Source organism: Juglans regia, chromosome 4 (assembly GCF_001411555.2).
Source record: "Juglans regia cultivar Chandler chromosome 4, Walnut 2.0, whole genome shotgun sequence".
Classification (NCBI taxonomy): domain Eukaryota; kingdom Viridiplantae; phylum Streptophyta; class Magnoliopsida; order Fagales; family Juglandaceae; genus Juglans; species Juglans regia.
Genome location: NC_049904.1, coordinates 28204424 through 28219305, shown reverse-complemented (window position 1 = coordinate 28219305; position 14882 = coordinate 28204424). Strand labels below are relative to the sequence as shown.

The following is a 14882-nucleotide window of genomic DNA, read 5'->3' as shown; positions in this document are numbered from 1 at the left end:
CAATTTTTAAATTAAAGAGCTTTTAAGGTTATTTAAATATTTTTTAGGACTCCTAACGCAATTCCAAACAGGCCTGATATAAATAACCTAAAATATGCAATTTGGAATCCTCCCCCACAGAGGTTTTTAAGCTAAATTTTGACAACAATTCGAGACCACACCACCACCTTTGTTGTTATATATAACAGCTTCTATATATGGCTTTAGAGAATAGCTACTATGTCCTAGTTATACCACTTACTTTGTCTCATTGATATGACCTCATATAGTGGTGGTATGTGGTTTATTTAAAATGGCGTCTAAAAACACAAAAAAAGGAAAATTGTTACCCTAAGTTCACTCTACCACTTTTATGTTTGTGTTTTTAACTTTTTTAATAAATCATGTGGCACCAACTATATTAATGGAGTAAAATGAATAGTATAACTAGGTTAATAGACATAGTAGTATTTCTCATAGCTTTCAAAGAGAAACAACACTCAACTTAGGCTTGGGATAATTAATTAGCATAATTAGAGAAATAGTAAATAAGGTGTTGGCCAATTTAGTCATTGGACCCCCTCTTCCCGGAAACTCATCCATGTAACCCTCCAACTCAAGATCTCATCAAGTTCAACGAATGTATTGCAATTACGGACACTTGCGATCTTGGGGCTTGTTTGGGAACATAATTGTTCTAAGGTATTTTCAAATTCAACATTTTCTCTCTCATTTTTCAAAATTCAAGAAAACATCTTAACTACAACTATTTTATTACTATTCACAAATATTCTAAAATATTCTTAGTATCCGATTGAGCCCTTACTGCACACAACAATGTGCTGAAAAAAATATAGCATCAATCAATCCGAATGAAAGGAGAAGCCTTGATGAATTTACTTCCTGATAAGGCTAGGATTTAAGAAAATTATCTTGGAGGAAGGTTTTTAGATAGTAGCCACTTGTTCCAAAAGCTTAAACTGATAGGAAAATATAAATTTAATTATTTATATTATATTTTTAACACTTTCCTTAATGCACGTGTGCGCCAAACTCCACCTCAATGAGTGAGATGAGGTAAAGTGTAGAGTTAGGATTCGAATTCAAGATCTCTGTTATGCATGATAACTTGTGAAATCACAATTTGTTCAAAAACTTAAGCTAATAGGAAGATTGATAGGAAGATGTAGATTTAATTATTTATATTATATTTTTAACAACAGAACTTGCTCTCATGAACGAATACCAGCCCCAAGCCTTGGGCGAATTAATTTTAGTGATCACAAGGTTAGAGAGCCATCTAGATTCCTCCTTATAATTCAGAGTGTAACTAAAGGATACTAACAGCCTAGTTTGTAATATTTTCGACATCAGAATAAACCTTATCTCATTTGCATAAATAATAACAACAATAACAATAACGTTCCCCCCACCAGCTTGTGAGTGATACCCTGCTTTCCTTGTCTCCCATGAAAGGAATCCCACTTTAAAAAGAAAAGGTATGGAAAAAAGAAGAATAAATGTTAAGTCTGAAGAGGCATTTGCCCAAAGAACACGGCTAATCTCTTTTCATGCATTTCCTAAACCTTTTTATTCCTATTCCCCCTTTCTTCAACTAGAGTTCTAAAGATACATACTAATAAAGCGAGGGAATTAGTTGCTTATAAGAATTCATCCCATCCTCTCCTCTAAAATCATCTGTAGCAAAGCTCTGAATTCCGAAAGGAAAATAATAAAAAATGGCGAAACACTTGGGGTTTCTGTTCTGCATCTTGATCATAGTCATGGACATTGTGGCCGGAATACTTGGCATTGAGGCCGAAATCGCTCAAAACAAGGTTATTTGCTGAACTAAATCCACAAACTGATCATATCGTATTGATAAGTCTTGTATTCATATTTCCCTTCTTTAATTAATATATAGGTGAAACATTTGAGGGTGTGGATATTCGAGTGTAGAGATCCAAGCTATCAGGCTTTCAAGCTAGGGTTGGCTGCAGCAATTTTTCTGGCCCTTGCTCACATCATCGGTAACTTGGTTAGTGGGTGCATTTGCGTTTGGTCCAAGCAAGATTACGCTAACTCCTCAACTAACAAGCAATTAGCAGTTGCTTCCCTCATTTGCTCTTGGTAGGTGCTCGATCTTGCTTCATGTTCATGATTTTTGGATACATGCAACCTTGTCTTTCCCTATAAATAACCTCATGAACATGATGAAACATGTTTACATTTGTCATGACGCGCACGCGAACCACCAGGATCGTATTAGCTGTTGGATTCTCGATGCTGATCATAGGAACATTGGCGAATTCGAGATCAAGAAAATCATGTGGAATAGCTCACCAACGACTCCTGTCTATAGGAGGGATTTTGTGTTTCGTCCACGGAATGTTCACGGTCGCCTACTACGTGTCCGCCAAAGCCGCAGCAAGAGATGAAAAGGAGCGAAGAAACCATCCCGGATCAGGTGCTGCAGCCCATACTTAGAATGCCCTATCTCCTCTCTTTTTTGGCTTCTTTCATGTGATCATCACAAGATTAATGCCTTTGCCAGATTGGGTTTTAGACATAATATTTTTTGTTAACAATATTTGTACTGTTGATGACGTATTTGATTGTAAATGCTAACTGGAAATGACAATAGATCGGATCGACGGATCCCACAAATGGGTACTATATATACTTCAGTTTGTCCTTACATTGATATTGCAAGAAAGAGATGGTCCATCCGATCATGGCTGAAAAGGACCAATATTTAATTGGTTTCATGTATAATGTAAACACAAGCTAGCCAAAAAGATTACATCCGCGTCTAACATTTTAAATTATATGTACATCTTCATCCCAATTAAGTTCTAAGATAAGGCGAAACTTTCCCATAGATTGCATTATGATGCCTTGCATGCATCTGTCAACATATATATATATATATATATATTTTGTATAATTTGTGTTTCGACTAAACCCGTTCTGGGTCGGGTGTAGTTTCAAACAGAGTGTAAAGCATGGCGATGGACTTCTGTGGACTACTCTCTCTTGCTAGAAGCATTTGGGCTTCTTGGACAGCAAGATCCTTCATAACTCACACCCTTTTCGTCAAATCAGATAATGCCATTCGGCTGGAGAACAAAAATCAGCCCCATGAAACTTGGCAATCATGAATTGCTCCGACTCCAAGTGGGCATAAAGAAAGGAAACATTTGGTTACATCCAGTAATCATTTTTTATTCATACTAATAATCTTCAGTCCCATTTTCTGATCTGGGATATTTGAAATGACTACAAATGTCTCCCATCTAATAGACAATTATTTAAAATGTCATATAAACATATATGACTAAATAAAATAAAATTTATAATAAAAAACAACTTTTTTTTTTATTATTTTCCTATTTGATTACAATGTCCGAGCAATCCAACACTGTATGAGAGGTCAATAAACTCAAATCTTGTGGACAAACATAATAGAGAAATGCTACTCTTACATATGGGGCTTCCAATGGTGCTCTAGACAGTTTTTATTTTTTAGTTTTTATATTTAATGATTAAAGAAGTATTTTTTAATGATGTTGTGAAATTATTTTTTAAAAAAAATATTTAAAAGTGTTAAAAATACATTAAAAAAAAAAAACACTGTCGGGAGCCCCATGTGTGGCTGTACAGCCACTCAACATAATAATCCATGAAAAATTCTATACATAAGCCTCATACTCTTGCACACCACTTAAAAATATGTGAATTTATTCTTTTACCCTCGTGTTTTATAAAATATAAAATATAAAACCTGAGGATAAAAGAGTAAAATCACATATTTTTTAAGTGATGTGCAGAGTGTGAGGCTTCTGTGTAGCACAACTCTAATCCCATTTACCCTATTGAACTACTAATTAATCTACATGTTTTTACCGTTAAGAGAGGATTTGGGCTGGGCTTTAAGGGACACAGGGGCCGGTGAAGAATCCGGTTCGGTCCAACGAAAAAGCAACGGTACATTCGAAGAGCGTTTTAGAGAGAGCGCCGAAATCCAAATTCAAATTTTATCCCTTCGACCCCACTCTCCCAATACTCTCTTCTTCCCCTTTCTCTGCAAACCCTAACTTCCCAAATTACCCCTATCTTTGATAGAAGAATCTTCCGCACTATCTCCTCGGCCCCCTCCTTCCTCTTCCGCACAATCTCACGGCCTTTCATTCCGCAAATCGATGGCCAAGAATTGGATTTGAGTTTCCTCGGATGCAATTCACTGACCCCCAAGTACTCTCCTGAAAAAGAGCTCTGTGAGTCCACGTCGTACTCTATTCGTGTTATCGGCTTCGAATATGGCCTCTCGCAACCAGAACCGGCCTCCTCGTAGTCCATCCGCTGTAAGCTCTGATTACTTGCATTTTACTAATAATAATAATATTATTATTATTATAATTATTAGTGTTATTACATTGAGGTTGCTTAGTTGAGTTGCTGAAAAACGGAGGCAAAAGCTTAGTTCCAGATCTTAGTTAGGTGTTGCTTTTTCTTTTGTTTAGGATGTTGTTTGACTCCAAAGAGATTGTTTCTGTTTATGTCTCTGGCTGATTAGTTATCTCTTCGTTCCTAGATAACGAAAAATAAAGAATTTGGTTTAAAAAACTTTTCAGATTGTTTAATTTTTTCAACTTCAATCCATACATATTTTGAAGTGAAAAAAAAAAATCAATTTTTTTCAGAAAACAAAACATCTACTTATTTGCCTTAGTGTCGACGAAAAAAAATACTGAAACCAAACTTGCTTTCACAAAAACGAAAAAAAAAAAAACTCTTAAAAAAATCAATCCAAACAACTTTTTAAGACACTTTCAATTATATACTCCAATACGAAATACAATCAAAATCTTTTCACCGAAACATCTTCTTATTCTACCTACATACTTTCACAAAATCCAACACAAAAAAAAAAAAAATATTATTTTTCTTAAAGAAATCTAAAAAATTGCACAAATGTTTACTTACCAAACATGTCCTAAAGCTCATTTTAGAGAATGAGATACTTTAGAGCTTGATTAGATAGTGAGATGAGATGTTTTTAGATGAGTTGAATAAAATATTATTAGAATATTATTTTTTAATATTATTATTATTTTAAAATTTAAAAAAATTAAATTATTTATTACATTTTATATAAAAATTTTAAAAAATTATAATAATAATATGTGATCGTTTCTCTATCCAAACAAGCTCTTAACCTATTTGCATGCCAAGAAAACAGAAGCACGTGAAATTAAGAATGAAAATACAAATGTCTGTCATGTAGTTTTCAGGTTTCAAATGGATTACTTTGGTTTCTTCGTTTTTATGTTATGGTTAATTCACACTTCGTGCTGTATGTTTTTAAATGTAGAAAAAGGATGGTATCGACCAAGTTCCCTTCGACAAGCGTCGGAAGATTGGGTTGGGAAGAACGGTAGGACCAGCAAGCACAGGCCGTATGCGGCAGCCATTTGCTGTGGTTAACAGTAGGCAAGATGGTACGGGTAATAGTGATATGGGCAGTGCTGAGGGTTCAGAGTGTGGAACTGTAGAGTTTACAAAGGAAGAAGTTGAGGCATTATTGAATGTAAAGTTTAAGGGAAAGCAGTTTGATTTTAAGGTACGATTTGTTTTCATGAATTTAAAACTTGTTTTAGTCTAAATTGTTTGTTGGTTTCTTCTCTGAGCTTTGATATGGTTTTGTTTTGTTGCCATGCTTGGCAGGGGAAATTGGAACAAATGACTGAGCATATTAAGAGGCTCAAACTTTGCATCAAATGGTTCCAACAAACTGAAGAAAACCATGTTCTTGAGAAAGAAAAGCTTCAAAGTGTGATGGAATCTGTTGAAAAAAAGTGCATGGATACTGGTAATGTATTATGTTTATCCAGGGTAAATGGGGAAAAACCATTTTTTTTTTCATTAGAAGGTTGTGCTTGTCCATGTGTGTGCATCCACACTTGAACATATTTATATGATTTATAAATCATTTAATCAATACAAAATGATTCATATTTTGTGGTACTCTCCTGTCTAGATTTTGTGAAGCTTCTGAATTGAACAACTCATATGCAGCATGAATTGCATCTGCTCTGAATAAAGTTACTTTGTTTGGTTAGAACTATTTTGGTTATTCAGTGTAAAGTTTTATTGACTTGGAGAGAATGGCAATATTTTTTCAATTAAACATAACCATTTCAGTCAGAAAGAAAGAATTTCATTTATACGATAAAAAATACCCTTCATTTGATGGACGTGTTGTTTCTTGTGCAATAAAGTATCTGTGACATTAGAGTTATTAATAGGAAAACATTTTTTAATGTAGACTCATTTTTATTTTCTTAGAGGTGGAGATGAAAAGCAAGGTGGAAGAGTTCAATCTGATTATTTCAGACTTGAAAAAAACTGTATCTTCTTTGGAGGAGAGAGTTGCAAAGGAAGAATCAGATAAGTTGGTAAGCATTTCTGTAATTGGGTTTTGTGTGAACAGCCGTTACCTTTATGTTTCTAGATTTAATTTCTTGTGGTCTTATGACTAGGATGCGATTGAATGCCATAGAAAAGAAAAAGAAGCAAGGGTTGATGGTGAGAAGTTGCAAGCTCTTCTTTCATCAGACCTTGAAAAAGCTCGGCAGGAGAAATCAACTGTTGAACAGAAGGTAATATATATATTTATATATATATATATATATATAAGTTTGCCTGATTTCACTAGGGTATATCAGAAATATTTTTCATTAGAATTTGCTGAATTGCGGGAAACTCCTTGCCGAGGGCCTATGCACCCCTGGGATTAGTTGGGGCTTTGTTGTTGGACACCCAGTGCCAATAAAAAAAACAAAAGAATATGCTGAATAATGAACCTTGACTCAATGGTTGCGTCAGTTAAAGTTCAGTTGAACTCAGCAGATTACATCACTTATGATGCTTTCTCCATATAAATTTGTTGGATCTGCAGGCAGCCTCCTTTGAGGATATGTATAAGCGAGCACAAGAGTATAATGTGAGTTTACAACAGTACAACAGCAAGCTTCAAAAAGATAATGAAACACATAGCGAGTCACTCAAAAGAGTTGAAATGGAGAAATTGACTATTGTGGAAAACCTTAGCAATTTAAGGTGCCACAACAAGGCATTACAAGATCAATTAACTTCATTCAAAGTAAGTTCTTCTGGGAAGTATTCATTTATATGTTTATTTTAGCCACCGGTTTTCCCCAAACATAATTTAATGATATTCAACAGAGTTCAACAAACTATTTTAGACAGGTTTATTATTTTTTTTTTTTCGATTCTTTTATTCTTTTGCAAGACCAATGGCATTTCTCTTGGCTCCAGAGGTTTTTTTCAGCTTCACTGATAGTCCCTATGACTTTTGGTAGTGTCTTGATTGGTGTCTTGTTCACTCTTATATGTCAGGCTTCACAGGATGAGTTTATAAAGCAAAAAGAATCATTATCAAATGAACTAAGATGCCTTCGCGGGGAACTTCAACAAGTGAGGCATGACCGTGATCACCAAGTGACAAAGGTTCAGGCTTTAACTGCAGAAGTGGTGAAGTACGAAGAATTCACTGGGAAATCATGTGTAGAGTTGGATAATTTGACAATAAAATCAAATGCCTTGGAGGTTTGTTACTTATTTTCATACATCATATATTCCTGCCTTCACTAGTTGTAAGATTTTGGGCCCTTTTACAGGAGACATGTTCATCTCAAAGGGAGCAGATTCGCATACTGCAGCAACAACTTGCTGCTGCAAATGAGAAATTAAAGGTAATGCTGATATTGGACAGGATTTAGGAAGCTGGCTTATGTTTTGTCAAGTTCTGCACGGGGCATCGTTAGTGTGCTCATAGATTCTGGTGTGCATTGTGCATGTGCTTAATCTGACAGCAAGATGATGTTTTTTTTTTTTTCCGTGTAGATGGTTGATTTATCTGCTTCAGAGACCAGAGCAGAATATGAGGAGCAAAAGAGAATTGTGCGGGAACTACATGATCGCCTAGCAGATACAGAACTGCAGCTTAGTGAAGGAGAGAAGTTAAGAAAAAAACTGCACAATACTATTCTGGTAATTATTGTTTCCTTTCTACTTCAGGTTTTATGAGGTTTCACTAGTAGTAAAATTGCCTTTTGTTGCAGGAGCTCAAAGGGAACATTCGTGTTTTTTGCCGAGTTCGTCCCCTGCTGCCTGATGATGGTGTTGCAACAGAAACTGCTGTAATTGCTTACCCTACATCAACAGAAGCTCTTGGCAGGGGCATTGACTTGATGCAAAGTGGTATGGCCATATGGCAACATTTGATAGGGGGATTTTTTGATGTATATTATTTGTTGCACCTTTTACAACTTTGCATATTGTTATTTAAAACGAAAGTCTCGTGATTTGACTAATTAGACTAAATGCTACTAAATGTCAGCAGGGCAGAAGTATCCTTTCACATTTGACAAAGTGTTTACGCATGAGGCTTCTCAGCAGGATGTTTTTGTAGAAATATCCCAGCTTGTACAAAGTGCACTTGATGGGTACAAGGTAAATCTGTTTCACTGGTTCCCAATTATTCATACTGAGGCACTTGCATTTTCAGCTGATTGATATGTTCAAATCAAGATCAGGATTTTATGGCTCAACCTAAGTTAGACCAAAATGCAAATAATATTGAGGATTATATGCTAATTGCTTTGGGAGTATAGGCATCTTCTGAAGATGCTACCACTTGCAGTGCTACAAATAAGCTTTCTTGTTGGGTGGGATGTGGGACAAATATCCATAACGGGGGTTTACACTTAGTTCTGCTTATTTTTGGTTTGAGTTGTATTGGATTTGCTATTGTGGCTTCAAGTGTAATAGTTTTAGCTATCGTTGGCTATCATTTGGTGGCTGCGCTGTTTTCTTGCCAGGCCTGGACTTGTATTATATAGTTTTCATTGATTACTATGTTTTATTTATAAATGAACCGTGCATGTTGAATAGGTCCTAGAGTTGGCTCTAAAATTTTGTTATCGATCACCTCTTAATTTGTATTAATCTGATGCTGGTGTTTCTTCTGGCAGGTGTGTATATTTGCTTATGGCCAAACGGGTTCAGGTAAAACATATACTATGATGGGTAGGCCAGAAACCTCAGAACAGAAAGGGCTGATACCTCGATCACTAGAACAGATCTTCCAGGCTAGTCAGTTGCTTCAAGTGCAGGGTTGGAAATACAAAATGCAGGTTAACTACCAAGAACTTTTGCTCATAATCTGCTTACATTTCCTAGTGAAGCTCTTAACGATTACTGACCAACATATGTAGGCTTCAATGTTGGAAATATACAACGAGACCATCCGCGATTTATTATCAACAAATCGATCAAATGGTTTGGACATGTCACGGACAGAAAATGGCGTTCAAGGAAAACAGTATACCATTAAGCATGATGCAAATGGAAACACACATGTTTCTGACCTCACCGTTGTTGATGTTTGCAGTATAAAAGAAATTTCTTCACTTCTGCAGCAGGCTGCAAAAAGCAGGTAAGCCCATTAGATGATGTATATTTGGTATTGGAGGCTGCGGTCTTGCATTTTGTTTGTGATAGTAATTGGACATTCTGTATATATTGTGTTCCACATTGTGTGGCAGGTTTCTGTCATCCAATCTCCAGGAGTTTCTTATTAAAGTGAACTTTTATTATTTGTTCCAGGATGTATTTCTGCATGTCTATAAATTGTGTATACACACATACATGCACATTCACACATGCAACATATATGGTAAATTTATTTGTTTATTTTCATAGTCAATATGGTCAATTTTGTAAGCCTACCATAGAAATTGTATCACGATTCGTTTTTTTTTTTTTAATTGGTAGAAATAGTATCACACTTCTAGTGAAAAAGGAGCACATTTTATTTATTGTATGACTTTCTTTGAACTTTCATATTAATGTCCCTTGTATGACTAAATCTAATGCTGAAAGATTCTTTCTATTTAGGTCTGTGGGCAAGACACAAATGAATGAGCAGTCATCAAGAAGCCATTTTGTCTTTACATTGCGCATATCTGGCATAAATGAGGTATGTTCCTGATAATAATGTGTTCTGTTAGTGCCCAAAGAATTCTCTCTACATTTTGAATGCTTTTACCTGTTGATAATTGATATGCTCTCTTGATTTGCTAGAACACTGAGCAACAAGTACAGGGGGTTTTAAACCTCATTGATCTTGCTGGAAGTGAACGGCTATCAAAAAGTGGGTCAACTGGAGACCGGCTGAAGGAAACTCAGGTGAATTTCACTATTCACCCCTTTATTTCATTTGTTAGCGATGTATATCTTCTTAAAATGAGTATGCTGATTTTTTGTAATCAGGCTATCAATAAGAGTTTGTCTTGTTTGGCCGACGTAATATTTGCATTGGCAAAGAGGGAGGACCATGTTCCTTTTAGGAACTCCAAGCTGACATATCTTCTCCAGGTGCGGTTTTGTTATTTAACTTTTCAGCCATTTGATTGTATGCTTATACGTCATGATGATGGGCAACACTGAAATGGATCATTGTCTTCCTCAAAATTTTGGTTGGTTGTGCGAAATACTGAAAGTACTAGAACAAAATTTAAAGGTAGACTCTAGCTCAGATTTGCTCAAGGACATAAAATGAAATGGGTTTTTAGCGGAGTTAATTATCTCATCAGAAGCAATCTATTCTCTTATCCGAAGAGATTTTTCCAGAATTAGAAGTTTTTCTTACATGTGGCAATGAGTACATTTGCAGAATAAGGTTTGGCATCTCTGCATTTTTCACTCATTCAAGTGTCTTGCTGGAGTGGTTGTCAAAGTGAGCTTGTCTGAGTTTCAACGTGCAAATGAGTTCAACTTATACTGAACTTTGCTGTCTTGTTTGTTCCTAACGTGATGAAGCACTTTGATGCGTTTTCAATTCAATAGCAACGTTCTGTTATTCCAACAATTGGGCTCGAAAGTGTGGTTATCAGATGCTTTACTTGGTTGTTCTCATCTTACTCTGTTTGTGGCTTCCATTAAACATTGTTTTCTTTTCATTAAACAGCCATGCCTAGGTGGGGACTCCAAGACCTTGATGTTTGTAAACGTCTCCCCAGATCCTTCTTCAATTGGCGAGTCTCTCTGCTCTCTGCGGTTTGCTGCCAGAGTCAATTCCTGTGAAATCGGAATACCCCGGCGTCAGACAACAACAGTGCGGCCATCAGATTCCCGTTTGAGTTTTGGCTGACAACGTGCTCCACTGCTCCTCCTACATTTTGTTGTCTGCTTTTCTGGCCATCTACAATTCACACACAGTAACTGTTATATGTAAGAGTAATAATGATTGTAATGTGTATAATGGAGTGGATTGGTGGTGTCAATTGATTGTAGTCCTGTTTCTATCTTACTACTAACTTGTACTTTAGATTTATGCTTAGGGTCTTGAATTTATTGTTGGCCCTGAGAGAGAGAGAGTCCTCCAATTCTATATTAAAATGTTCACTACTCGAAAGAGTTATAAGTGGTTTTGTTGATTACGATCGTCATTGTATGCTGAGTGGCTTTGAAAATTATCTGATTGGTCTGCTTGTTTGGTTGCAGGATAATGAATATGAACATAAGATTGTTTTCGATGCTTTCACTAGAAATGATATCTACTTCCATTTCTGCACCAAATTTAGTTCCGAGAAAATATTGGTCTTTAATTTTACAAATATAAATGACGTGTTAGGATATATTTTTAACAGTAAATTGCGATGTGATAAGTTGATATAAAAATTAAAAATTATAAAAATATTATTTTTTAATATTATTAATATTTTAAAAATTAAAAAAAATTATAATATTAAAATAAAATAAACGCTTTCCCCTTCTAAACACTTTCACAATCTAAATAGTATTAATCTATCACAAGAAAAATATTTTTAAAATAAAGAAAATGATAGCTTGACAGTGACAGAGAAACGCCGAAACCAACATTAAATGCGAGCCGGACAAATTCAACGAACCGGGCAGGTAGAGAGTCACAGACCCCCACGCTTGGCTCATGTCTGTCCGAAACAATTCTGTACCTTTCATTCTAATTCCAACGTTTTAAAAGAAAATTTTATACACCGCATTACTATTTTATTTTTATTTTATTATATATATATAATAAAATAAAAATATAATATATAACATTATCCCTTTTTTAATAATTCTAAACATTGAAATTTGAGAAAAAGCATAATATCCACAGTAAACGATCCATCATCCCATTGTTTTCAATGTCAATGACTGGCCCAGCTGTCTTAGTCATTTGATTCATGTCTATCCTGAAAATAATAATAAACTTTAATGTGACTTGTGAGATAAATCAAATGAGTTAGAACAGTATTTTCTGACCCACAGATCAAAAGATTGGACCCGCTGAGAGATAGAGAATCCAAGGTGGCTTCAGCCTTCATGATCCACCTCTTTTGCGGGGAGCTGTAGTCTGTAGAGCTATTCAACATCTTGTTACACTAGCGTCTGGTTCTGGTTCTAGAGGGGTCAAAGTTCCCAATAAGGTGAAGAGGAAGAAGAAGGAAATGGCCGGCCAAGGCGAAGAGCAGCATACCAAGTCCAGGGTTGTGAAGGTTGACTCTTTGGAGTCGTGGGATATGTATGTTACCCAAGCCACCAGTAAAGGGTGCCCTGTAAGTTCTCTCAAACACTGTATTTTCCCTCGACAAACACCCTATTCTCCTCTACCTGTCTTTCTGAAAAACACACATAATCCATGCGAGTCTTGAAAATAATCCCTTCGAATCATTACAAACCCCCGACCGCCGCCCTCCCCTTCTGGGGGTTTGCGTAGATTGCGAAAAAGTACCCCTTTTTTAGCAGTTGTTTTCACTTGGATGATCTCGAATAAAATTTGGGTTATTAAATATGTTTTATTTGGGGTGTATTTTAGATTGTTGTACATTTCACTGCTGCATGGTGCATGCCTTCAGTTGCTATGAACCCCTTTTTTGAGGAAGTGGCTTCAAGCTACCCTGATGTTCTGTTTCTCACAGTTGATGTTGATGAGGTTAAGGTAACTCGTCTAATCTTTTTAAACGATTAATGATTAATTTGTCGATTCTGTTTCTCGTATAAGCACAAAATAAATGGCTTTTCCGAGAGAAAATAAAATCATCATTGGCATAATATATCATATAGAACACCACCTATTGAAGGAAGAATGTTATGTTTTCAATGGAGTGTGTTAACATATTCTTCTCATCATGTGGTTTGTGTACAATTTCAAAGCTGGGTTTTTCCAGGTTTTTGTGGTTCTTGCTTGAACCATTAGAATAATCTCCGATTTCACTTCATCTAGGTATGATTTGACTTGTCTTTTTGTTTGATTAATAAGGATAAAGGATTAGTACATAATCAATAGCTGCCGCTAAGCCTGATTAGCGCAGATATCCATTCTTTAGCAGCATGAGTCGGTGAATGGAATATTTTCAATGACGATTGATCCACCGTTGAAATATCCTGCCAGTAATTATCTTTCTAGTAATAATCATGATCCGAGTATTCATTTTTGGCTACAGACCTTCCAACGGTTTTTTTTTTTTTTTTTAATTTTATTTGAGCCAAGGACTATGAATCTTTGACTTCTTGTTTTCAGGTCATCTGATTTTGAGACAACTTTATATTCTAGTTACTCTTTTTTCTCCAAGGAACCAGAACTGTTTAAGCAGACTTGAAATATGTGTGCATATCTACGCATGCTTCATCTGAGCAACTTCTCATTCTGCAGTAAACTCCTGTCTTTTGGATTAGTGAGTTACAGCTCTTTGCTATTGCAATATTATCTCCAATATAAATCACGGTGGTTTGGGATCTGTTGTTGATTACGGTATTCTGCTTTACTTCGAAAATAATTTTCCTGGAGTTTGCATACTTTGACCAGGTTGTGTTTCATTCCTTTTAGTGAACTTCATAGCATGTTGAGAAGCATGGCAGCTTAAATTTCAGCCTAACATGGTTAAACATTTGGGTCTGTCATTGCTGTTTTACGTGCATACTTGGAGTGATTTCGTGCTAGCTGATGCCTTTATAGAGACGATATGCTTTTATTAAAGGGAGAACAACTGGCATTCCTAGGGTACTTCCAACTTGAATTCTAAATAAAGAACATAGTTCGTACTTGGCCGGTATCATTTGATGCAGAGCCTGAGATCTCAGCCATAAAATTCTTCAAATTGATGTTTGGTGATTTTCTTTGTTGATGGAGATTTTATATAAGATGTTCTTGCATCGCAATTGGTTAGGAGGTGGCGACTAAATTGGAGATAAAGGCGATGCCCACATTTTGGCTAATGAGGGACGGTGCTCCACTCGACAAACTTGTTGGTGCCAATCCAGAGGAGGTAAGGAAAAGGATAGATGGTCTTGTGCAGTCCATTCGTGTTGATGTAACATAGATCCAATATAAGTATGCTATTGTACATTTGTAAATGTTAAATGTGCGACTTTTGTGGTCCAACATCCAAACAGATGATAAGTGAGCTTGTGTGCTTTGTGTGATGGGTGTGATTTCAATCTCACTAGTACTTTTGCGTTTGCTGCCAATATGGGTTAAATTGCTGCCTTTCTTTTTCATACAGCCGGCCATGTTTCTGCTCCGGATGTTGTTATGGTTCTTGAATTAAGTGGTATGCCTAAAAACAGGAAACTTTAGTACAACATGAGTAGAAAAAGTTAGCTGCTCGCCTGAACTCCTGTTTTTTTTCTTTTTAGCAAAAAAAATCCGTACTAAAAATATTTTTAGCGTGGACAGCTTTAAATCAAGAACGTAAAACAAATTTGCCTGTTAGTTTGGTTTTTCTATAATTCGAAAGCAATAACCACATTCATTGCGATTCATTGCAATTAGAGATTCCTTTTGAAGCCCA

The 14882-nt window shown here is 35.9% G+C and overlaps 3 protein-coding genes across 5 annotated transcripts; all 3 read left to right on the top strand.

The window, feature by feature from the left end:
- The first annotated feature begins 1631 nt into the window (after window positions 1-1631).
- On the top strand, window positions 1632-2674 carry LOC109011561. Its single transcript, XM_035689869.1, has 3 exons — window positions 1632-1817; window positions 1904-2109; window positions 2238-2674. The coding sequence occupies exons 1-3, from the start codon at window positions 1719-1721 to the stop codon at window positions 2464-2466; spliced, it is 534 nt and encodes a 177-aa protein (XP_035545762.1). The 5' UTR covers window positions 1632-1718; the 3' UTR covers window positions 2467-2674.
- A 1342-nt stretch (window positions 2675-4016) lies between these two features.
- Window positions 4017-11543, top strand: LOC109011553 (kinesin-like protein KIN-14C). 3 transcript variants are annotated; one of them, XM_018992807.2, is made up of 17 exons: window positions 4017-4343; window positions 5354-5602; window positions 5707-5851; window positions 6328-6437; window positions 6522-6641; window positions 6941-7144; window positions 7402-7611; window positions 7683-7757; window positions 7909-8055; window positions 8127-8265; window positions 8408-8517; window positions 9039-9200; window positions 9282-9502; window positions 9964-10045; window positions 10150-10254; window positions 10339-10443; window positions 11036-11543. In XM_018992807.2, exons 1-17 carry the CDS (start codon window positions 4299-4301, stop codon window positions 11216-11218), a joined length of 2412 nt encoding a protein of 803 aa, XP_018848352.2. In that variant the 5' UTR covers window positions 4017-4298; the 3' UTR covers window positions 11219-11543. The 3 variants fall into 3 exon arrangements, with proteins under 3 accessions (XP_018848352.2, XP_035545760.1, XP_035545761.1); XM_035689867.1 differs by having other exon boundaries at window positions 8405-8517; XM_035689868.1 differs by lacking the exon at window positions 6941-7144 and having other exon boundaries at window positions 8405-8517.
- A 695-nt stretch (window positions 11544-12238) lies between these two features.
- On the top strand, window positions 12239-14559 carry LOC109011552 (thioredoxin-like protein CXXS1). The gene is made up of 3 exons (XM_018992804.2): window positions 12239-12647; window positions 12908-13030; window positions 14259-14559. Exons 1-3 carry the CDS (start codon window positions 12540-12542, stop codon window positions 14409-14411), a joined length of 384 nt encoding a protein of 127 aa, XP_018848349.2. The 5' UTR covers window positions 12239-12539; the 3' UTR covers window positions 14412-14559.
- The last annotated feature ends 323 nt before the right edge of the window (window positions 14560-14882 follow it).